Genomic DNA, 26,027 nt, shown 5'->3' on the forward strand with positions numbered 1-26,027 from the left:
TGGAACACAGTATGGAGGTTCCTCGAAAAACTAAGAATTAATCTACCATATCATCCAGCAATCCCTCTACTGAGTATTTACCCCAAGGACTTAAAAACCCATATCCGAAAAGATATTTGCACACTGATGTTCATAGCGGCATTATTCATGGTGGCCAGGACAAGGAAGCAACCGAAGTGTCCTACGATAGATGTTGGCTAAAGAAGCTGTGGCACATAGGTACAATGGAATATTCCTCAGCCATAAGAAGAGATGAAATACTGCCATTTATGACAACATGGATGGACCTCGAGATAATCATGCTAAGCCAAATAAGCCAGACAGAAAAGGTGGAAAATCACATGATATCACTTACATGTGGGATATACACCTAAAGGCAACAAATGAACAGGACAAACAAACAGAGACTCATGGACTCATGGACATGGACTATAGACTAGTGGTTACCAAAAGGTCGGGGGTGGGGGAAGAGGGGTGGTAGACAGGGTAGAGGGGGTCAAATATGTGGTAACAGAAAGAAATCTAACTATGGGAGGTGAACACAGTGTAAATATATATATGTCTAACTGTTAAAGTGTACAGCTAAAACTTATTGGATTCCGTTAACCAATGGCACCATAAACATAAATTAATTTCCTAATTTTTTTAAAAAGCATGAAACTCCTAATTGATTTGTCAAAAACATTATGAAGCCAAGGATTGGTGTACCCATGGTTTTATAGCAAAGGAATGAAGCTCTCCTCCTATCTGAAAAGGAAATAGCAATTTTCTAGAGCTATCAGGAGTCATATTTGCACAAAATCACTGCTTTTAAGACCCAAGGGAACAAGACAAGGCAGCTTGCCCAGTCTTAGATATGGAGAAGACTTTAACTCAGGGCTGTGAAAAGTTTCAGTGTCAAATTCTGGAAGCCAGAAGAGTTCATGGAGAGGGGTAATAAAAATTAGATGCACCTGATTAGTCTAAACTGGTCTCTTGGGAACAGTGAATTGGCAAGAAAATTTTCCGTTCTATCTAGACAAGCTCTCATGAGGAAACATGCTAAGAGTTGGAGTAACAATGGGAAATGTGTCTGATATGCACATGTGAGGAGCAGGTACAGCACATATCTGAAGCTGTAAATACCTCCTCTACTGCTGTCCCAGAGCATGTTTAACTCGGACCTGGAGGGACGTGGTTCTTGTATTTGGAGACCTAAGTCAGGATCAGAGACCAATGCTTCACTTCTTCCTGCTGTCTTCTCTGCGGAACAGAGCTTCATCTGCCATCCAGGGAGGAATTCGACTTGCACATGAGTCCTTCCTCTCAGAGACTCCAACCAGGTGAGTCTGAGAACCCAGCAGGTAATTCAAGAAAGGATCGGAAAGGATGGAAGCCGAGAACTTCTACTTGAGGTCACCTGAGAGCCTAACCAACCTAGCCCAAAGCCAAGAGATTAGTGTGTTTGTTTGCTTGGTTGACTGATTAATTCATAATCACTTCACTATGTTTTAAAAAAGAGAGAGAAGCGTTTGTTGAATTCAGTTACGTGAGGATCGTTGCTGACAATTAGTTGATGGGGAGAAAAGTACAGTTGTATGAGGATGAAGAAGAAATGGGAGACATAGTCTCCCAGTAAATTCCGAACATAGCCAAGGAGTTTTGCAGTTAAGGGAAGTATGAAAATAGAGTATCAGACGTGCACAGGTGTGCAGTGAGAGCATTTAGACAATTTTCAGATGGAGTGTATTTGAGTATGTTCTCTGTTCATTAGAAAAATCCAAACCAATGGAAGCAGGTACTGTCTTGCAACAGGAATACTTGATACATACATTTCACAGAATCTTTTATCATGATCGCTATTCCCACGGGGAAAAAAATATATATATATTTTATATAGATACAGCATATGCTAAAGGGCTTTACTTTGCAATTATCTCATTACTTGGAAGACTGAATATATTGGCCATTTACTCTTTCATTTGCAAATTGTCTCTGAAGGTTCTTTGCTTTATATACTAGGGTCTGAGTGTTCTTATTCTTGTGTTTTGCTTGTTTTTGCTGTATCATTTCCTTTATAGTTCATTTCATCTTCAGTTCTGAAAGAAAAGTTCAGGAATTGCACTTCAACATGTGAGAGAAGGGGAGAAGGAGGTGTATTTCTAATAGCTTGACAGTCTTCTGTGCTAGAAATAGAGACAGACGCAGCTGCTCTCTCCCCACTTCTGCACTTCCTCACATGGCTGTGCCGGCTTCCATTTCTGTGGCACTACCATTTCACCCCAGACTGCTCAAGCTACAACCACATCTCCTGCTCTGGCAAGATTCATTATCTCCTAGTCTCCTTTTATTCCTGTGCTATGTGTTGTGTGGGGAATGAGCAGTTCTCAAAACAGGAGCGTCTGAGATCATATACCTCAAACTGTGACCCTTCAAAGAGAGAGGTAAGAATGTTAACCAACACATGAAAATAAGAAAGGGGTCCTTTCCTAGTCACAAGATTCTGTGAAAACAAAATTAATAAAGTGCAAGGAACAACTTGTGGACAAGGGACTCCTTGTGACTTGACATTTCAGCAGCAGGAGGGAGGCCACCTCATTCCCCCATGTTCTCTGACACCATCTCTCATCACTGTCCCTTCTTGTTCATTCCCCAGGACAAACCAGCTTCCTTTTTAAACTTGATTTTCTGAAACAGCTGCCTTCTCAGAGCATTCTTCCTGCTTTTCCCCTGACCAGCACAAATTTCCTCCAAAACTCATGTCACTCTCCCTCTCTTCCTTGAGGTCTCTCTACACATTTGTGGGTCTGCGTGAACACACAGTAAATAACAACACCACCATTCACTCTCCTCTTTAAAGCTGATTTCTTTTTCTTCATAGCAACTTTCACCATCTGGTAATTTATATAATTTTATATCTCCTATATTCTTTCTTCATCATTGAACTTCATCATTGCACTTTTGATTCTCAGCACCTTATACTCTTTGCCTAGAAGGCACACAGTCCTCCACTGATGGTCCCCAAGTGCATAACAGAATTTCTCATTAAAGGTGTAGGATACATGACCACATGGGAGAAAAGGCTCAGTGGGACAAAGATGGCATGGGAAATCCCCTAAAGGGGACAAGTTCCATAGAAAAATTATGGATATTCATTTTTTGAATGCAAAGTATAAACTATAGAATTTCGACTGTATTTGTAATGCTTATGTTTGAGAAAATTAATCACGCGATTTTTTCTGCCTGGGTAGTCACCTCTACCACATGGAACCAGACAATGATTCACAAATTTCTTCTTCTGGGACTTTCAGAGGAACCAGAACTGCAGCCTCTCATATTTGGCTTCTTCCTCTCCATGTACCTGATCACTGTATTTGGAAACCTGCTCATCATCCTGGCCGTCAGCTCAGACTCCCACCTCCACACGCCCATGTACTTCTTCCTCTCTAACTTATCGTTGGTGGACATCTGTTTTACCTCCACCACTGTCCCGAAGATGCTGGTGAACATCCAGACACAGAGCAAAGTCATCACTTACGAAGGCTGCATTACACAAATGTATTTTTTTACATATTTTGGAGCATTGGACGTCTTCCTCCTGACTATAATGGCCTATGACCGGTTTGTGGCCATCTGTCACCCCCTGCACTACATGGTCATCATGAACCCCTGGCTCTGTGGGATGCTGGTTCTGGCGTCCTGGATCTTAGCTTCCCTGAATTCCTTGTTAGAAACCTTAATGGTGTTGAGGCTGTCCTGTATAGTCTTAGAAATCCCCCACTTTTTCTGTGAACTCAAACAGATGGTCCAACTTGCCTGTTCTGACACCTTTTTTAATAACATGGTGTTGTATTTTGTAACTGTGCTGCTGGCTAGTTGTCCCCTGGCTGGTATCTTTTACTCTTACTCTAAGATAGTGTCCTGCATACGTAGAATGTCATCGGCTCAGGGAAAGTATAAAGTATTTTCTACCTGTGTGTCTCACCTCTCAGTTGTCTCTTTATTTTATTGTACAGTCCTAGGAGTGTACCTCAGCTCTGCTCCTACCCACAGCTCTCACTCAAGTGCAGTAGCCTCAGTGATGTACACTGTGGTCACACCCATGCTGAACCCCTTCATCTACAGTCTCAGGAACAAAGACATAAAGAGAGCCCTGAAAAGATTCATTGGGATGGCAGCTGTACAAGAGACAATTGTCTTGGGGGTGCAGAAACGCCCATGATTGGAGGGCTCAAATTCTCAGAGCCTGAAGTTGCTATTTTTTCAAGAGATCATAGAAGTAGAACTAGCATTTCTGTTTATTTCCTAGAATTCCCTTTTCTTCGAATTCAACTTCTCTATTTAATTTAAGTAGTGTACTTCATTAAGCTTCTGTTCTATATGACATATAGATAATGCTTTCCTTTGTCCATTTTCATATGTTCTCCAAGTTTTTCCCAAACTTGGATCCGAAATGCTTGGCAATTTCCATATCTTACATGGGGCAACATGGATTTCTTAAAAGGAATTCATTCTCAAGTGACATATATCATGGCAAATAATTTAAGCTATTTTTCCTGAAAGAATAATCATGAGTTTATTACTCATATGGAAAAAATACTACACTTGGCAACTCAGGCCATCTACATAATTTTGTCGTAGAGGAAAATATGATACCCCAGTTCTCACTTTGGGTCCATCATTCTTTTTTATATCACTACTTTAACTGCTCTTTCTGATAATGTGTATTTTGATATTGTTCTATTTAAGTCTCAGCCTGTTGGTAGTGAAGAATGCCTGGGGCACATGCCTGGATCCATGGCATACATCAGAGCACATGTCCTGACCCAGGGCATACATCAGGGCACACGTCTGGACCCACACTACTTGCTGCAGCCCTTATAGACATTTCCCTGACCTGAGCCTGTGCTGAGGATGAACCAGCCTTTTGGTTCTCATGATTACAAGACACACCTCAGCAACAACCATCAGAGCACTTTGAAAAACTGGCTTGTTACACACCGTTCCTGGAAGACACTTGGCACACCTATGCAGGGAGATGTGGGAAGAAGGAGAGAGGGAGGCGAAGAAAGAGACAGTCCAGTGACTCTGCCTTTATTGGAGTCTATGAGCAGGGTGGCTAGGGTTTCACAGGATCACTTTTTCTTGGAGAATTTTAAAACCCAGTAGTAAAATTAGGGCATGGAAAGGGAATAGCAGGGTCACTCATGAGGCCAGTTATCTAGGCTACTGAGGGCTTTCTATAAAGGGGACTTCATTGGTGGGGGCAACCTGAGTGCTTATCTAATAGTTTGTCATACAACTGGCAATGTTTACTTGACATGGTTGTCTTTCAAATGGATGCCTTGAAATCAAAAGCTTAATTTCAGTCATGTACATTACAATCAAAAAGCTTAATATCATGCATTTACACTATAAACATGCAACCAAAGTGTCCTACAACAGATGATTGGCTAAAGCTGTGGTATATATATACAATGTAATACTACTCAGTCATAAGAAGAAATGAAATACTGCCATTTGTGACAACATGGATGGACCTCGAGATAATCATGCTAAGCAGACAGAAAAAGTTAAAAGTCACATGATATCACTTATATGTGAGATGTAAACCTAAAAGCAACAAACAAATAGGACAAACAGAGATCATGGACATGGCTAATAGACTAGTGGTTGCCAGAGGGGAGAGGGAGAGAGAGGGAGAGGGAGATGGGGTAAAAGGGGTTAAATATGTGGTGACAGAAAGAAATCTAACTATGAGAGGTAAACGCACAATACAATATATATATGCCTTACTGTTGAATCGTAGAGCTGAAACTTATTGGATTTCATTCATCAATGTCACCATAATAAAAATAAATTTTTTAAAAAAGACAGATTTACAGCAATGACTACAGTCTGAGAAAAAAGAAAACCCACAGTGAGATAACACTTTACATCCATTAGGATGGCTACTATCAAAAAAACAGACAAGAGGAAGCATTGTGAGAATTTCGAGAAATTGGAACACTTTGTGCACTATTGGTGGAAATGTAAAATGATACAGTCACTATGGAAAATAGTATGGTAGTTCCTCAAATAATGAAAAAGAGTTACCATATAATCCAGTAGTTCCACTTCTGGGAATATACTCCAAATCATTCAAAACATTTTTAAGGAGATATTTATACACCTATGTTTATAGAAGCATTATTCATAATAGGTAAATGTGGAAACAACCTAAGTGTCCATCATTGGATGAATGGGTAAGCAAAATGTGGTATATTCATAAAATGTAGTATTAATCAGCCTCAAAAATGAAGGAAATTCTTCAATATACTATACCACAGATGAACCTTAAAGACATTATGCTAAGTCAAATAATAATACTGTATTATTCCATTTAGAATAATAGAAATTACGAAGACAAAAAGTGGAATGGTAGTTGCCAGGGCCTGGAGCTTGGGGGGATGGGGCATTGTTTAATGAGTGTAGAATTTCGGTTTTACATGATGAAAAATTTCTGGAGATGGATGGTGGTAATGGTTGTACAATATTATGAATGTGTTTAATACCATTGAACTGTGCATTTAAAAATGATCAAAATGGTAAGTTTTTGTTACATGTACTTTACCACAATTTTTTAAAAATTGTAATAAATAAATAAATAAATAAATAAATAAATAAATAAATAAATAAATAAAATAAAATAAAATGAGTTAGGAAGTATTTCCTCCTCTTCGATTGTTTGGAAGAATTTGAGGGCAATAGATATTAAATCTTTGAATGTTTAGTAGAATTTACAGGTGAAGCCATGTGGTCCTGGACTTTTACTTTTTGGTAGGTTTCTGATGATTGTTTCAATTTCCATACTGCCGATGGGCCTATTTAGATTTTCCAGATCTTCTTGATTCAGTCTAAAAAGGTTGTATCTTTCTAAGTACTTGTCTCTTTCTTCTAAGTATTAAATTTGGTGTTTTATACTTCTTTATAGTATTCTTGTATGATCCTTTGTATTTCTGTGATGTCTATCGTAATTTCTCCTCTTTCATCCCTTATTTTGTTGGTGTCTTTTCTCTTTTTCCTTTAGTGGGTCTAGCCAGGGGTTTGTCAATTTTATTAACAACCTGCTTTTGTTGTTGTCTATTTTGTTGTTTAGATTCCACACGTATGTGAAATCATGTGATATTTGTCTTTCTCTACCCGACCCATTTATTTTAATTAGTTTCAAGTATACAGTACATTGGTTAAACATTTATATAGTTTGCATGTCTTATAATGTGAAGTGAGTCTCTTGTAGGCAGTATATGTAGGGGTCTTGTTTTCTTATCCATTCAGCACTCCATCTCTTGGTTGGAACATTTAATTCTTTTCCATTTGAAGTACTTGTTGATAGGAATGTAGTTGTTACTATTCTGTATTCCTGTTTTTGATACATGTTTTTTTCATAAAGGAGTCCCTTCAACATTTCCTGTAATACTAGCTTGGTGTGGATAAATTCCTTTAGCTTAACAAGCCAATTAAAAAAAGGGCAGAAGACCTGAATAGGCATTTCTCCAGAAAGGACATACAGATGGCCAATAGACATATGAAAAAGATGCTCAACTATCACTAAAAATCAGAGAAATGCAAATTAAAACCACAATGACATATCACTTCACATTTGTCAATATGGCTACTATCAATAAACTGAAAAACAAGTGTTGATGAAGATGCATAGAAAAGTAAACCCTTGTGCACTGCTGGTGGAATTGCAAATTGGTACTGCCGCTATAGAAAATAGTTTGGATTTCCTGAAAGAGTTAAAAATAGAACTACCATATGATCCAACAATTGCACTTTTGAGCATTTATTAGAAGAAAACCAAAACACTAATTCAAAAAGATATATGCACTCCTGTGTTCACTGCAGTGTGATTTACGGTAGCCAAGATATGGAAGCAACCTATGTGCCCATCAATAGACAATTGGAGAAAAAGGTTGTGGTGTATATATACAATGAAACATTACCCAGCCATAAAAAATGAAATCTTACCATTTGCAATGGCATGGATGGACCTAGACGGTATTATGCTACATGAAATAAGTCAGACAGAGAAGGACAAGTACCATATAATTTTACTAATATGTAGAATCTAAAGAAGAAACTAAATGAACAAAACAGAAACAGATTTATAGATATAGGGAACAAACTGGTGATTGCCAGGTGGGAGGGAATATGGGGGACTGGTTGAAAAAGGTGAAAGGATTAAGAAGTAAAAATTGGTAGTTACAAAATAGTTACAGGGATGTGAGTACAATATGGGGAATGTAGACAATAATATTGCAATTACATATGGTGCGAGATGAATGCTGAACTGCTCAGGGGATCACTCCGTGAATTTTATAGGTGTCTGGCCATTGCACTGTACACCTGAAACTAATATAGAATTCTGTTTAATGTCAACTCTAATCGAAGAATAAAAATGAAAGTAAACAAAAACAAAAATTAAAAATGTAAAAAATATAAAAATGGGGAGGAACCACTCTCTAAGTTGTAATTTCTTCTTATATAGAGATAGATGGATTTGAATACGTCTAAGGAAGGAAAGGTGATCTTTAGTCAAATGTAAATAAGAATGCCTTACACATGAGAGTTGAAGATGGTGCAAGTTTTAGAAATAGATCTAATCATATAGGCCAAAGGGAACAATACAGGATAACAGACGTAAAAACAAGTTAGAAATATATATGAAGGTTGACTTATTAGCACTAAGTATACAGAATAACATTCTTGCTATTTGTTCTCATATTTGAAGACAGCATTCATGGTTACTCTGTGACTTCAGTTTATTTCAAACAGCTGTATTTAAAAACTTTCATTGGGGATCATTTCCCTGTAACCAGGCAAGGTTGAAAGAACATGAGTGTGTATAGGAAAACTGGTGACACTGATTCGCATGACTGAACAGAAATGTAAGCTCTCTCTGGAGTCATTCTTTGATCACAAAAGGTGAATAGAATCCTGAGATTTGAAGATACATAATGGATGATACTGATAATGATCATTCACCATCCCTCTTGTGGTTATGACAAAATTTAGAAAGGGGGATATATTTTCTTTACACAATTAAAGGAGTCATATTCTCTAGGCAGCACTGAAGGTTTTCAAGCTGCCTATAACTTTGAAACACAAAGATAATTCAACAAAAGATAGAAAAATGCCAATCAATTCTTCACCCATGTATATAAATCCCTTACACATCGGCACCAGTCCTCCATATTCCAATGAATAGATGTACGGCATGAAGAATATTTTTCACAATAATACAATATGTGATTTAAATTTTTGTTTCATCATATTGAAGGTCCTTTGTGATTTTAAAGTCATATTAGATCAACCTATTTTTTAAATTTACATTTCAGTGAAGAATCCTTCTAATAATATGCATTTAATAATCATTTTGTGAGTGACTAAAGTAGGGTTTGTGGACACTGAGCTGAAAGAGAACAGGATTCTAACGAGGAGAATAAAACCTAGTGACCGGGTATTAAAACACACTAGTATGTTACAGTCTGCGTTATCAGGAAGAGCAGTTAAGATAGTGATATACAAAGCAATGTCAGACATAAAAGTGAAAAACAGTGCTCTCATATTTTCCACTCTTACAATGCAATATAGAGATGATGTATTCTTGAATTGAACACTTGAAACATATATAATTTTATTAACCAGTGTCACTCAAATAAATTTAATAAAAATTATATAAGTGTCATGGGTTATTAACTGTAGTTATGTTTTCCTTAAGAGTAGTACAATTCATGATGATTCTTTAGTAAAAAAAAAAAAATGGTATAAAAAAAGATATTTGTCATTTGAGAAAAATTATTCTTAAAAAATCCATGTTGTATCAATAGGTAAATGGGATTTTTCAAACATTTCTGATGCATGGTGGAAATAAATTTGGGAAAGTAGGAAAACAACAAAGAAAAAACTTGGATATCAGCGAGCGAAAAAGCTTAAAAAAAGTGAATTACTAAAGTTGAATATTGAAATTAGGCTCAAAGAAATTCCAAGGTATTAACATAAAGAATAAGTTCTACTTCCATAGTTTGAAAACAATCACAATAGCTGGCTCTGAGCCTTTGACTTCCGCAACCATGGGCACTTCTTTAGTCCTAGGACAATTGGACCTTTTGTGGTTTCCTTCACAAAGAAACTTTTCAGAGCCCCCTTTATGTCTTTATTCCTCAGACTGTAGATGAAAGGGTTCAGCATGGGTGTGACCACAGTGTATAGCACTGAGGCTATTGCACTTGACTGTGAGCTGTGGGTAGCAGCAGAGCTGAGGTACACTCCTAGAACTGTAAAATAAAATAAGGAGACAACTGATAGGTGAGATGCACAGGTAGAAAATGCTTTATACTTCCCCTGAGCTGATGACATTCCACGTATACAGGAAACTATTTTAGAATAAGAGTAAAGAATCCCAGCAAAAGGACCTCCACCTAGCAGTAGAGCTGAAAAATACATTACCATATTACTAAGAAAGGTGTTAGAGCAGGCGAGTTGTATCACTTGATTGAGTTCACAGAAAAACTGTGAGATTTCCAAGTCTATACAGAAGGACAGTCGCAATGCCGTTAAGCTTTGTAACAAGGAAATTAAGGCACTCATGATCCAGGACAACAGAACCAGCAGTTCACAGAGCTGGGGGTTCATTATGACTGTGTAGTGCAGTGGATGACAGATGGCCACAAACCGGTCATAGGCCATCATGGTCAATATTAAGTTATCCAGTCCTACAAAAAGAATATAAAAATACATCTGGGTTATGCAGCCTTCATAGGTTATGACTTTGCTCTGTGACTGGATGTTTACCAGCATCTTTGGGATGGTGGTGGAGATGAAACAAATGTCCACCAAGGAGAGGTTGGAGAGAAAGAAGTACATGGGCGTGTGGAGGTGGGAGTCTGAGCTGATGGCCAGGATGATGAGCAGGTTTCCAAACACGGTGATCAGGTACATAGAGAGGAAAATCCCAAAGATGAAGGACTGCAGTTCTGGTTCCTCCGAAAGTCCCAGAAGAAGAAATTCTGTAATCCATGTAACATTTTCCAGTTCCATGCGGTGGAGGTGACTTCCAGGAAAGAGGGAAATAACATGACTAATTCACACTAACTTGCATTACTCACATAATTTGAATGCTACAGTTTATATTTGCAGTCAAAAATTAATTTTATTATATTGTGTATGAATCTGGTTCCCTTTAGGGATCTCCATGCCACCTGTGATATGAAATTTTTGTTTCAATCACCTTTTTCCCTAAGGTATCATGTGTGCTACAGTTTTAATGAGAAATTCTTCATGTATTTCAGGAATATAAATTGAGTGCTGATCATGTTTTAGGCATTGTCTAAGCTGTGAGTATACAGTGTTTAAAAACAAATGTTTCTACAAGTCAATGATGGAGAAAAAATATGGAAGTGAATAATAAAAATGGATAACATGTCAGATGGTGACAGGTGGAATGGAGAAAAGGAAAGCAGGTCTAAAGGAAAAACTGACTAGGGCATTTTATTTTTCATGAGTATTTAAGCAAAATTTACAAACAAGGCCTTTTTGACATTGAAATAGATACCTCAAGTAAGAGAGGGAGGGTGATGCAAGTTTATTTGGGGAAGTGCATGTCTGGCCGAAGGAATAGCCAGTGCAAAGTCCCTGAGGAAGGAGCTTGTTTCAATGTTTAGCCCAAAAAAGGAAGCCAGTGTTAGAGGTAAATGAGCATGAGGATGAGGATGAGAAAAGTTGTCAGACAAGTTGAGGAGTGAACTGGCCTCTCTGCTACTGCTGAAATCTCAGGCACAGGGACTTCCTCGTCCACACTACCTCTTGCATTTTATTGCTCTTGTTGCAAAGGAGTCCCATGCATGGAAAGAGAGCCCTCCTTAGTACCTTCTCTTGATTGAGTTCTGGCCCCTGTACTGCAAGAGTTGCCTGGAATATATGATCCCTAGTCCCTCTGTTCTGAGAACCGCTCACATCCACAAGTAACACCACCACCCACCACCCACACACACACACACACACACACACACACACACACAAACACACAACCATAGCTGTGTTATTTCCATTGCAGCTCTAGCCATACTGAATCAGGTAGGAGTGGTTATAACCTAAGCTGGCCAGATCAGTGAAGGTTCCCTATCTACAACAAACGTTGTTCCTAGAAATTCCAATTCTTAAGCCTGCCATGGACACATAAACTTGGGTTTCATGTTGGGATGGCCATTTTCTGCTGTGTATTTAAACAGATATTTTTTTAAAAATTGACATGAGAAAAAAAAATGGTGTATATGATCGAGGCTCTGTTCATCTCTCTGGTGACCAAATCAAAGTGGTGATAGAAACAAAGAACAGTAGCAAGAAAAAGTCGTCTGGGATGAAAAAGCCGTACAACTACAGATAAATCCAAGAAATCACCCTGCAATGGCAGAAGGCAGGATTGGGCGAGGATGCAGGGCTGTGTGATGTGAGTGGCTGAGACGGAGGCTGCGGCAGCCACAGACGCCTCTTAAAGGGGCCGTGTCTGCGACTGGATTTTTGCAGTGATGAACCTGCTCGCTCTAAGCACCAGTGCCAATTCAGCTGCACACAGGGGGCACCAGGGACTTACAGGGAGTCATTGTCAGAGTGAGGGTCGAGGCAAGACTCACTCTGTACACAAGTGCCAACGGTATTCATTGTTCCCTGTTGAGCCCTCCCCCTTACCAGTGCATTGGACATAGCACCGCCATAGCCGGGAAGTCATCAAACTGGATAACAGAGGTCACTCTGCCCAGAAAATTCCCTGAAACCCCGCCTGCCCAAACTCACAGTCCTCCCCAAGCCACATCCATATATATCTTCAGCGAGTCAGGTGCTCCTTGCTGAGACTAACACTGGAGAGGCAGTTGACCTCAGTTTCTGATTGTGGCCTGTTAAGGAAACTATAAGCACAGGATCTGTGGACTGCTGGCTGAATTTTAACAGGTAGCCCCAGAGGGGTAGAGGCTTGGGCTAAATTTGGCCTGCAGCTGAACCCCTCTCAGGTCTGTGCCACACTAATAAGACCGGGAGACTTGGGAGCTTTGCTTAGTACATAAAAACAGACACAGAAAGGCAGTCAAAATGGGAAGACAAAGAAGCAGAAATCATATGAAAGAACAGAACAGAGATCCAAATATAATAGTCAAGTAATCTAACAGATGTAGAGCTCAAAACATTGGTTATAAAGATGCTCAATGAACTTTTGGGAAGTGTAGATAAATTCAGTGAGAACTTCAACAAAGAGATTAAAAAAAAACATAAAAATGGAAATGGAAATTATAAAAGGGAACCAGTCTGAAATGAAGAACATATTATCTGAGAGAAGTAATTAAACACAGGAATAAACAAAGTGAATAAAGAAAGGGATCAAATGCCCTATCTAGAGGATGGGAAACCAAGGACACTCAATCAGAATGGCAAGAAAAAAGATGTCAAGACTATAAAAATAATTTAAAGAGGATCTGGGACACTATTAAGGCTCCAAATATCCGTCTGATCGGCGTAACTGAAGAAAACCAAGATGTTGAAGAAAACAGCTGTTTGAAGAAATAACGATGAAAAACTTCCCTAACCTGGTCAAGGAAATGGACATAAAACTCCAAGGAGCTCAGAGAATCCAAAAACCAGGGATCCAAAGAGGCCCACACCAAGACACATCATAATTAAAATGCCAAAGGCTAAATACAAAGAAAGAATATTAAAAGCGGCAAGAGCAAAACAGTTACCTATAAGGGAACACCCATAAGACTGGCAGCTGATTTCTCAAAAGAAACCATGCAGGACAGAAGGGCTTGGCAAAAAATATTCTACAGGTTGAAGACCCAGGATCTACAACCAAGAACAATTTATCCAGCAAAGCTATCATTTAGCATTAAAGGACAGATAAAGAGCTTCCCAGACAAAAATAAGCCAAAGGAATTTATCAGCACTAAACCAGTGTTATGGAAAATGTTAGAAGAACTTCTTTAAGAAGAAAAAACATGTATCAAAAATAGGAATAAAGAATGGTAAGAACTACGTTCCTATCAATAAGTACCTTAAATGAAAAAGAATGAAGTGCTCCAGAAAAAAGATAGAGTGGCTGAAAGAATAAGAAAACAACCTCTACATATGCTGCCTACAAAAGACTCAGTTCAGATTAAAAGACACACACACAAAGGAAGGGGATGGAAAGAAGTATTGCTTTGATGAACCTAGAAGGTATTTAAGTCAGAGAAAGAGAAACACTATAGGATTTCACTTATATGCAGAATCTAAGGAATAAAAAGAACAAGTCAAAAACGGACTCACAAATATAGTGGACAATTTGGTGTCAGACAGAGGGGAGGGGAGTTTGGGGAACTGGGAGAATGGGGTGAAGGGTGAAAGAAGTACAAATTAGTAGCCGATGGATAGTCATGGGCATGGGGAGCACCGCATTGGAAATGCAGTTAGCATTAATATGTTGGCTAGGTGGAGGGTCTGGAGAGGAAATGTACAATTGGGGGGATCGTTTTATGAACTATATAGATGTCTATATATTCTGAATACTTAAAACTAAATTTAAAAAATAAAAAACAAGTTTAAAAAAATCTTTTCAGCTTTTCGCTCCTCACTTCCAAGATGACCAAAAAAGAACAATGGTCATGCCAAAAAGAGCCAGGGCCACATGCAGCCTATTCGCTGCACCAACTGTGCCTGATGCGTGCCCAAGGACAAGTCCATTAAGAAGTTCGTCATCTGAAACATTGTAGAGGCCGCAGCTGTGAGGGACATTTCCAAAGCAAATGTCTTCGACACATATGTGCTTCCTGAGTTGTATGTGAAACTAGTTACTGTGTGAGCTGTACTATTCACATCAAAGTAGTCAGGAATTGCTCTATGAAGCCCAGAAGGATCAAACACCACCATTCCAATTTAGATCTGCAGGTGCTGCCCCACGAACTTCACCAAAGCCCATGTAAGGGACTAACACTGAAGAACTATTCTCTGGAAAAAAAATAAAATTGAAATTAAACTTTAAAAAACTCTGTTCATATCTTGACTATTGTAAATAATGCTGCAATGAACATAGGGACACATATATCTTTTCAAATTAGTGTTTGGGTTTTCTTTGGATAAATACCCAGAAGTGGGATTTTAAGATAGCCATCAATAAATGAATGGACATAAATGATGTGTGTGTGTGTGTGTGTGTGTGTGTATATATATATATATGTATATACATATATATACATATATACATATATACAAATATACATATATATATATACACACATATATATATAAAATATATATATACATATATATATAAAATATATATATTTTTATATATATATATATAAAAATATTACTCAGGAATAAAAAAGAATGAAATCTAGCTATTTGCAACAACATGGATGAACCTAGAAGGAACTACGCTAAGCAAAGTAAGTAGGGTAGAGAGTGACAAATACCATATGATTTCACTTACATGTAGAATTTTTAAAAACAAAACAAAACAAATGAACAAACAAGAGAAATCAAACTCATAGATACACAAAGCAAACAGATGGTTGCCAGAGGCGAGGAGGCAGGGATAGGTAAACAAGATGAAGGGGAATGTGAGGTACAAATTTTCAGTTATAAAATAAGTAAGCCATAGATATGTAGTGTACGGCACAGGGAATAAAGTCAATAATATCTTAATAACTTTGCACAGTGACAGATTATTATTAGACTTTTCATGGTAATCATTTGTAAGGTATAAAAATGTGAAATCATTATGTTTTACACCTGAAACTAATATAATATATGGTAACTGTACTTTTATAAAAGTTAAAATAATAGTTGTAATTGCATAAAAATCTCAGAGAGAGGGAGAGAGAGGGTGTGTGTGAGAGAGAGAGAGAAAAATGAAATGGATGAGGAGAGAAAAAAGTCTACCAAGCTCAGGTGGTCATTGAGAGACCGTGAGGAAGAAAAATCTTCCTTGGTTCTGGCAGCACTTGAATCCTGATTACATTCCCTTGACACCCAGAAAAAATAAGAGAACAAAAATAAACTTGTCCTAAAGACAAAAGAGGTGATATCTTTATGGTGTCTAAAACTCTATAGATTGTACGTATACCCATAATAATCAAAAAGAGGATAAACGAACACTTCACAAAAGGAAAAATATGAAAAAAGAACAAAAGTTGGACGTTTTCTGTATCAAGCAGTAGAAGTCCTATTTTTCCTGTGCCGATTCCATAATTACTTGACCAATTCATTTTCATGATTGAAAATTGGATTTTAAGGTCCAATTGAGGATGAACGGGTTAGCCCCTTTCTCCTTTTCTTATGTGGCATCTTTTCTATGTCATTTTTGGGCTTTGGGTTTTGATCACTTTTTTGACAAACCCAGTGGGCGCATTCTAATCCTGGTTCTGGACCTCATCAACATGCAAGGACCGCCCTAGATCACTCTTTGTAAATCTTGCTTAAACTGTGACAATTCTTTCTTCTTATAACAAATAGCTTTCTTCAGATGATTCTGCCTGAGGACATTGTGTCATCCACTCACTGATTTCATTGTTCTCTGTCCTCACCGTTACACTGCATGATCCAAAAGAGCAAGGGCTTTACCTGCTTTGTTCACTTTTGGACTTTTCACAAAGGTGAGCAAATATTTGTTTCTTATATAGAACAAATCTAAGAATATGAAAGTGATAACATGGAAAGGATGAAGTGATAATGAAACCAGGTTAACAAAAGTAGTTTCAAAACATCTGTAGTAAGCAAAATTGAAGGGAGAATCAAACACTAATTGAAACAAGACATAAAATAGTGACAATTTAATGATATCTACATGGATTAGTGATGAAATTGAAAATACTTAGACATAAAAGAATATAATTATAATGCTCATAGAATGTTAGCAGATGCTTAGTTATTATTCATTTAAGGAATCTGGAATTAGGTCTAAATGTATATGAACATACACCATATGGCAAGTGTGCATTTCACTTTAATACTTAGTATTACACTTTAAACTTATTAAATAATACCCAGCATGAGAGAAGATACTGTAACATAGGTCTCACAAACAGCTTGTTGCTGATAATATCTTCTTCCATTGGTTGGGACCTTTTCAATGAATACAAAACATGCTCAAATACATTTTATCGTAGAAATTTGATACACATGCTCTCACTACACTGCACTAGTCCTTCACACCTCACAGTCTATTTCCTACTCCACCACCAGCAAAGCTCCTCAGATGTTCTCAATTTACTGCAACCATTTTATGCATCTCACTCATTCTATGGTGTCACCCAACTGCACATCCATGCCCATCACTTAACTGTCAACTATGGTCCTTATAGTATAGATTCAGACACATTTAATAATGTATTAAATAAATCAATTATAAATGAGTTACTTAACCAGGAGTACAAACAAAGAGATCCTTTGTCTCTGGAATGAGCTGATTGGGCTCTCACGTGACTCAGGTAAGAGGTCTCAGGTCCCATCCTCTCTGACCCTGTCCTGTTGTACCAACTGTGCTCTCAGACTCACCTGGATGAGGTCTCTGAGAAAAAGGTCTCTGTGTGGAAGTCTGAATTCTTCCCTGGGTGGTCGATGATGGAGACTGAAGCCCTGTCCCCAGACAAGACAGCAGGAGGGAGTGAAGCACCAGTTCTGAGCCAGCTTAAGAGTCAAAAACGACAACCATATCCTGCCCACCAATGCTGTACAAGCTGAGGGACTGCACAGAGGAGGTATTACCACTCTGTGTGTGTGTGTGTGTTCATCAGGCAAGTCTCCCTCCTGTTATTCCAACCTCTAAGCACATAATTTCCCTCTGGGACTCTGGGATAAACATAAAGAAATTTTTCCTAATGATTCTTTGATCCCAAGAGACCAGGTTAGAAGTCAAAAGAATCCAATTTTATGACTCCATTCCTTGATCTCCCTGCTTCCCAGAGGTCTAAACTCTTATCACCTTATCCTAAAGACTTCACATTTTCTCCAAAGTCTGAGACTAAGGAATCTGTCAGGAACAAGTCCCTTTGACCCTTAAAGCTTTGATTTGTGGTGGGACACAGCCCCGAGGTCTCCAGAGAATTGCTATTCCCTCTACAACAAGGGGAGAGCTGGGTTCCTTGGATATGCAATCCTGGGCACCACACTCTTTGGCTTCCTGACACATTTATCAAAATCAAGGATTTCATACTTGTACCACAAGGTAAGAGTTGTCATTTAGTGCCTCATCATAAAATATTTGTTAATTACGAGAGATACATTTTGAGACCTTTATGCCGTATAACCTGAGCTTAGCATATTATAAACATTGTCTGATGTAATTTTTCAGAAGGTTCATTCTGTGAGGTAGTACCATTACGAACTCCATTTCACTTTGCAGAAATGGAGTGTGAGAGTTTACAGATATGCTCGAAGTCGTAATCAGAGTAAGGAATAGGTATTGATTATAATTCTGTCAGGACACCTCCAGTTTTTAAACTCTTTGCCAGTGTTTCCCGATCAGAGATGACGTTGCCCCTAGGCTGTTTGGCCACGTCTGAAGGGAGGCTACCAAACAACACCCAACACAAGTAATTGTGTCTAACTGAGAAGGTGAGAAAATCTAGTCTGGACCAGCACTTCTCCAACTTCAGAGTGCATTTTAGTCACCCAGGATTCTAGTTCAAATGCACAAGCTGATTTATCAGGTCCTGGAGGACTCGAGATTCTGAAAATCAAATCATTTCCCAGGTGTTTTGATGCTGCAGGTCCCAGTCTGTGGACCTGGACTCTGAGTAGCCAGACTGTGGTTCTGTGTCAAAGTCAGACGTAGGTAGTTTTAGGACTTTCGAACCAAAATTTTATTTGTATGTAGTTTGAATGAATAGTGTCGTCACTTATTCCAGAAGCTGTTATAAACTCTGTGCTTGATTCTTTAATATAAAGGCCCCTGAACGGCATCAAATATTAAGCTTCCAAAAAAGGTTTTGTGTACTTTTTAAAATAAACGCCTTAGAGTGGCAACAAATTTCTGTAAAAGGATTGATAATAGATAGAATAGGAGACTCCAAAACATATCTGCATCCTAATCCTCAGAAACTTTGAATATGTTATTTTTATGCTAAGGTGGGGGCATTAGGTGGCAATCTGTTTGCTAATCATCTCTACCTTTTTTTTAGTATAGGTTTCTTTAATTAAAAATCATTGAGGTGACATTAATAAAATCTAATGAGATTTAAGTGTACAATACAACAGCATGTCATACGTATATTGCAGTATGTGTTCACCATCCAAAGTTAGATTTCCTTCTGTCACCAAATACTTGACCCCTGTTACCCTTACCTACTTCTCCCCACCCCTCTTCTCTCTGGTAAACACTAATCCACTGTCCGTGTCCATGAGTCTCTGTTTGTCATGTTTCTTTGTTACTTTCACTTTTATATCTACACAGGAGTGAAATCATGATGGTTTTCAAATTTGCTGTCTGACTTATTTCGCTCAGCATGGTAATCCCAAGATCCATCCATGTTGTCACAAAAGGTTGAATTTTATGTGTGTGTGGTTTGGATCCATCTTTTTTTTTTTCCAGCTTTTTTGAAATATAATACACAATTAGTTTCTTGTATTTACATTGTACAATTCAATGCGTTTTTTTTTCAATTATAGTTGGCATACAATAATGTATTTGTTTCAGTTGTACAGCATGGTAATTAGAGACCTATATAACTAACAAAGTGATCACCCCACTAAATCTAGAACACCTCTTCCCCTTTACATATTTATTACCACATTGTTAACTATGTTCCTTATACTACACTTTATATCTTCATCTCTATTTTGTAACTATCCATTTGTACTTAATCCCTTTGCCCTTGTTTGTCGTTCCCCCCAAATCCCTTCACATCTAATAGCCCTCTAAATATTCTCTGTATCTATGAGGTTGTTTCCATTTTTGTTGTTGTTTATTTTCTTCTTTATATTCCGCATGTATGTGAAATCATGTGATATTTGTCTTTATCTGACTTATTTCATTCAGCGTAATACCCTCTAGGTCCATTAAGGTAATATCTTTTCCCATCCCCTTCCTTTTATTCAGTGTGTGGCATAAGGAAAAGAGTTAATTGACATGCAATCTTGAAATAAGTCAAACAGCACTGGCTTAGAAATTAAAAACTAGATTTGTCCTTAAACAAATTATGGTTCATATATACAATGGAATATTACTCAGCCATTTAAAAAAATGAAATCCTACCATTTCCAATGACAAGGATGGACCTAGAAATTCTTATGCTGAGTTAAATAAGTCAGACAGACAAAGATAAATACCACATGTGAAATCTAAGGAACAAAAGAACAAACTACTCAAAAACAGACTCACAAATATAGTGAACAATTTGGTGATGGACAGAGAGGAGGGGGTTTGGGGGGTTGGGAGAATGGGATGAAGGGTTAAAGAAGTACAAATTTGTAGTTGATAGTTGGTCACAGGAAAGGGGAGCACAGCACAAGGAATGCACTTAGCATTAATATGATGGCTAGGTGGTTGGCCAAGGGACGAGGGAGCAATTGGGGGAATCATTTTATGAACTATATAGATGTCAAATCAGTGTACTGTATACTTGAAACTGATTTAAATAAATTTTAAAGTTTTTTAAATAAAATAAAATAAAACTAAAGGTTAAAAGAAAAATGGAGGTGTCCTGACAGAATTGTAATCAATACTTATTCCTGACTCTGATTATGACTTCGAGCAGATTTGTACATTCTTCAAGCCTCATTCCTGCAAAAGGAGGTTTTTTGGAGAAAAATGGTGGAGAGACACCCCCAGATCTCGCTCCTTGAAACGACAATAAGCTGAACATTAAAACTCAATAAAAAACACACAAACTGCACACTAGCATGTCTGAGCGTGAAACCTGCACATAAGAGCTACCACTGTTCAGAATCCCAGGCATGGAATGGGAGAAATAAAGAAGCTGCCTATCGTAGCTCCAGCTCCTGACAGGAGGAGGGGGAGGGGAGAAGGTGTGGCAAGTTCCCTGAACAGCCCTGCCTTGAGTGCTGTGAGCTCCACGTCGTCAGCAGCAGGGCCCAGTCATCAGGGCAGAAAGCAGAGACGCAGGACGGCAGAGAAAAAACAGTTGAATTTTACCAGCTGCGGTTGCAAACCAAGGCTGAGTCACAACCCCCAACTACCAATCAGAGGTTCCCTCCCCCTGTATTCTGTGAGACCAAACACTGCGGAGCCCCGGGGGAAGCAGAGCAAATGATACCGAAACTGTGGCGAACACTAACAGGAACTGAGACTGAGGATAGCGAGCATGATGAAACATCTATAAGAAAAATAAGAGGCTTATTAAGGCTTTATATATATCAGGGATCCAAGAGGCTTAGATACCACCTACTGGAAACCAAAAGAAAAGCATCTTCTTTGCAACAAGCTAAAGAGAGACCTGTATATAATAAATCTTCTTTCTGGAAAAAAAGCAGAATACACTTTCATTAATGCCCAGGAGGAGAAATAGTCCATCGAACACCATGAACAACCAAGGTGACAAGGCATCTCAGAAAGAAACAGAAAAATCTCCAGAATATAAGCTTGCAGACATAGAAATATGCAACGTAAAGGACACAGAATTCAGGATGGTACATCTGAAAATATTCAGTGAGCCCAAAACAAGTCATATGAATGATTTTAGGAATTGAAAAAACAACTAGATGAGTACAGCAAGGAGATTGATACACTCAAAAAGAACAGATCTAGAGATAAACACACACACACACACACACACACATATTGAAAGAACTGAAAAATGAAATAGCAAACTTGGGAAATAGAGTCGACCAGATGGAGGAAAGGATCTTTTATATATTCATAATGGTAACCACACACCAAAGATTCAGAACTGAAGTATATAACATAAAATAAGAAGAACCAGGGGCAAAACCCACAAAAGCCAACCAAAATGAAGAAAACAGAAACAAAAGGACAAGGAAGCAATGGAAACACTGAGCTACCAGAAGCAGAAGATAAAGTGGCTTTAAGAAGACCTGATATTTCAATAATCGCCCGAAATGTAAATTGACTAAACTCACCAATATAAAGGCACAGAGTTGCAGAATGGATCGAAAAACAAAACCCAACCATATGCTGCCTCTAGGAGACACATCCCAGCTCCAACGATAAATATAGACTAAAAGTGAAAGGGTGGAAAATGATATTTCAAGCAAATGGCATTCAGAGAAAAGTGAGAGTACTGGTACTAATATCAGATGAAAAAGACTTCAAAATAAAAAAAGTAAAGAAAGATACTGAGGGACACTTCATAATGATAAAGAAAATCATGCATTAAGAAGACAAAACACTTAATAATTTATATGCTCCCAATCAGGGAGCCCTGAAATATGAAAAGCAATTGCTAACAGAACTAAAGGGAGGAACAGATCAAAACACTATCATAGTAGTATGGGACCTAAATACCTCCCTGTCGAATATAGACAGATCATCCAAACAGAAAATCCATAAGGAAATAATATCCTTAAATGACACCTTAGCCCAACTGAATATAATTGACATTTACAGAGCCTTCCATCCCAAAACAGCTGCATGTACATTCTCCTCTAGTGCACATGGAACATTCTCAAGGATCAACCACATACTGGGACACAGAGATAGCTTCAACAAATATAAGAGGGTTGAAATCATACCAAACATATTCTCTGATCATAATGCTCTGAAACTAGAGATCACCTGCAAAAGAAAGCAGAAAGAACCACAAATATATGGAGATTAAACAACATGCTACTGAAGAAAATATAGAAAAAATAAAATGCAACAAAGAGCTGGTTCTTTGAGAAGATGAATAACATTGACAAATCCTTGACTAGACTCACTAAAGAAAAAAGAGAAAGCACACAAATTAACAAAATCAGGGATGAAAGAAGGGAAATGATGACTGATACCGCAGAAGTACAAAAGATCATACAAGAATACTATAAAAAAGTATAGAACACAAAATTTAATAACCTAGAAGAAATGGACCAGAACTTAGAAAAATACAACCTTCCTAGACTGAATCAAGAACTCAAAAATCTAAATAGCCCAATCAGCAGTATGGAAATTGAAACAATTATCAAAAACCTACCAAAAAGTCATCAGCAAAGACCTTGAGGGGGCTACACTTACAAAAAGACTGTCAGTTCCAGCTGCACTTCTCTAATTGTGTGTAGTACCAGCTGATGAGAACAGTTTCTGGTACAAAGAACTTGCATAGCTGAGTCCACCATGGGTGGTTTAGAGACACTGGAGTGTGTAATAGGAGGCTGCTAAAGCCACTATAATAAAGGGGTGTTGGGAGGAGACGATAAGGGAGTGACTGGTACTTGGACAACTTTCTCAGTAATTTGTTTTCCCACCCAATGTCAGTATATATTTAAGTATTGTGTGGAAGTGAGGAAGCAGATCTCATAAATATGCGACAGCTGTGGACGATAGAATGTGCCCATGGCAGGTTCTGCCAACTGCTTCTGTCACCCTCTCAGCTCAGATGCCTGGTGTTGACTTACAGATTGTTCCAGAGTGGGCTGTGCGTGGATTTCCAAAGACGTTTCCAAGGAAGCAGGCACAAGTAGGCTTGGGCTGGGAAACAAAGAGCTGGAAATGGGCTATGGCGGCGATGAAAGGAATGATGTTGATGCCCATGACTGAGGATGTCCTCAAGCAGACCCCTACTTGGTATACACCTTTATTTCTCAGAACCATGGCACATCCAGAGATCTGTCCAAGGAGCCTGATTTAAACTGCAGGACAGATTCTGGGAGCCCTCCCACTTCGCTCCTAGTTACGTGCGTGAGATGAGCGCCTTGCAACCCTAGAGGGTGTTAATTAAGACAGGGCTGCAAGAAAGGCCTGGTAAGGACCAAATTCTTCCTTGCAGACCTTCAATTCTTTCCAAGAGCGATCATGCAGTTGTGGAAACAAGTGTTAAATACATAAAAATCAAGATTTGGGAGAGTTTAACATTCTCCCGGCATATGAAAGTCTTATTGATTATTAATTAATGATATATATTTATAAATTAAGTGTACATGTGAGTTTTCACAAATGTATAGAAATACCGCCATCAAAAGATGGAAAATATGCCATCACCCCAAGAGTACACTCTGTGGTGCCCATTTGAATGTAATCCCTCCATAATGTTACTCGACTCTAAAAAAAAACATGAGATTTAATTTCCTTTTCTCTTTAATAAAATATGAAGCTTTTTTTTTGGTGTATCTTCCAGCTTTCCAGTAAATGTGCTGGAGTCTAAGCATATGGAAATGAATCCTGTGAACAGTATAAAGAGCTGTGGGACTGTGTGGATCATTGAAACAAGAGGCTTCCAGTCACTCATGTAAGAAAAATACATTAAAAATTTCCATCAGTTCCATTAAACTCAATTAGGGTATTACTCAAAATGATACCCTCTCTCTGCAACTCACCTCTGTTATCCCTTGGGTGACTGCCTTTACACATCCATACCTGTTTGTGGTGTATCCACTGGGGAATCACAGTGGACCTGCACAGGTATCATCCTGCACATAAAGTAAACTCAGGATGGGCTAGAATGGTGCTGATGAATGTAACTCTTTCTTTGATTGGGAGGACTCCATAGTGCAGTGGGATAGACATGTGTCACTCTGTGTACAGCAGCATTATGGAAATGCCAAATACTGTAACATTTTAAATATTTAAGGATAAGTGCAAATCCTCTCAGATGACATTAAACAGAAAGACGCCACAAATATCTGTGGCCAAAATAAATAGGATATCTCAAGTTCCAGAAAACAATGTCCAAACTCATGAACACAGGTTATATACAAAATATGTGTAAATTGCATAAATAAAAATGAACCATATGCCTGTATCTTTATCTCTCTGGTGACTCTTTACTGTTAATCAACAAAAGCAGGACACTCCGTATTGCCGTCCTCTAATTCCACAACCAAGCAGTTACTGAAACAGTAGTTAAGATGCACTACGTGCTCAAAATACAAGTGATCAGTAATGACATCTTCACTCACTGAGGCTCCTACCCTCACAGGAAAAAAAGAAAAACACACCTAGCCTCCCTATTGTATTGCATCAGTTTTTACTTTTCTACAAGCCCTTATTTCTAACCTACAAAGTTTGCCATTTGTTAACCATCTCTCCTTTCCCACAAAAATATAAGTACCAGGACTGCAAGAAAAAGTTTATCTCATGTCACTGTATCCAAATCCTACAGTGCCTTGATTGTGCTGAATCGGGTACGATGACCCTGAAGTGCCTGGTAATGAGGGATTTGGAAACATTAACATCAAGAGTGTAATCTTGAGCAAGAAAGGGTCGACTGGACCTGTGGTTCTGTCTTTTCTCCTTGCTAGGTTTGTGTGCTCTCACAATTTACCTAAACGGAGAGACCTCAGTTGGGTCAGAAAGGTGGTATTAAAAATATCAGGCAATGAATTTCTACATCTTAACTGAGGTACTTTATGGTGAACAGTGTAATACACTGCAGGAAAGTGATCAGTGTTCAGATAATAGGTACTAACAGCTTAAGCCATTTTAGAGGACTGGGAGCTGGCCTGCAATCATGGCAAGGCCGAGTCTTACCCTTTAAGAGAAAGAGGTCACATAAGTCCTTCATCAAAGGTAGTCAGTGATCATGATGCACCAAGACAAAAAGAAATATGTTTTGTAACCATGTCTCGAAAAATGGTAAAAGTGAGCATTCTATATCATAAAAATGACCCACATTGCCCTCTTCTTACTTATATGACTGACTGGGGCTTCTTACACATTACGTTTAGTGCCACTACATTGTTTTTGCCTTCTAAAAAACAAGGTTTATGATTATCAATAAAATAACAATAAGTTTAATTTCTCATGACGTTTAATATACAAAAACTTCTTGGTGCCTTCAATAGGGATCAAATCATCTAATCTAACAAAAGCTAAATCCTATGAAGGTCCTGAGCAACCTTTTATGTTACCACCCCACAATTATGTG

The 26,027-nt window shown here is 38.2% G+C and overlaps 3 protein-coding genes and 1 pseudogene across 3 annotated transcripts in view; 2 read left to right on the forward strand and 2 right to left on the reverse strand.

Moving 5' to 3' along the window:
- Positions 1-24,174, reverse strand: part of LOC120618985 (olfactory receptor 7A10-like) — a 72,320-nt gene extending 48,146 nt beyond the window's left edge. The window contains exon 1 of the mRNA XM_039883124.1: positions 23,560-24,174. The gene's annotated coding sequence lies outside the window, so the exon portion shown is untranslated. The remainder of the gene's footprint in view (positions 1-23,559) is intronic.
- Positions 939-4,201, forward strand: LOC120619015 (olfactory receptor 7A10-like). Its single transcript, XM_039883145.1, has 2 exons — positions 939-1,322; positions 3,231-4,201. The coding sequence occupies exons 1-2, from the start codon at positions 1,292-1,294 to the stop codon at positions 4,199-4,201; spliced, it is 1,002 nt and encodes a 333-aa protein (XP_039739079.1). The 5' UTR covers positions 939-1,291.
- LOC120619016 (olfactory receptor 7A10-like) lies at positions 10,060-11,487 on the reverse strand. Its single transcript, XM_039883146.1, has 2 exons — positions 10,611-11,487; positions 10,060-10,325 (listed from the first exon to the last, which is right to left on the reverse strand). The coding sequence occupies exons 1-2, from the start codon at positions 11,062-11,064 to the stop codon at positions 10,060-10,062; spliced, it is 720 nt and encodes a 239-aa protein (XP_039739080.1). The 5' UTR covers positions 11,065-11,487.
- On the forward strand, positions 14,417-14,972 carry LOC120619018 (40S ribosomal protein S26-like; annotated as a pseudogene).
- Positions 24,175-26,027: the final 1,853 nt, after the last annotated feature.

This window comes from Pteropus medius, unplaced genomic scaffold (genome assembly GCF_902729225.1).
Source record: "Pteropus medius unplaced genomic scaffold, Ma_sr-lr_union100, whole genome shotgun sequence".
NCBI lineage: Eukaryota > Metazoa > Chordata > Mammalia > Chiroptera > Pteropodidae > Pteropus > Pteropus medius.

Excerpts from the sequence above, each read along its gene's own strand:
- LOC120619015 (XM_039883145.1), top strand. The coding sequence starts at position 1,292 with ATGAGTCCTTCCTCTCAGAGACTCCAACCAG. Across the intron at positions 1,323-3,230 it reads CTCTCAGAGACTCCAACCAG|TCACCTCTACCACATGGAAC; the intron begins GTGAGTCTGAGA and ends CTGCCTGGGTAG.
- LOC120619016 (XM_039883146.1), bottom strand. The coding sequence starts at position 11,064 with ATGGAACTGGAAAATGTTACATGGATTACAGAATTTCTTCTTCTGGGA. Across the intron at positions 10,326-10,610 it reads TCTGTTGTCCTGGATCATGA|TTGTCTCCTTATTTTATTTT; the intron begins GTGCCTTAATTT and ends CTCACCTATCAG.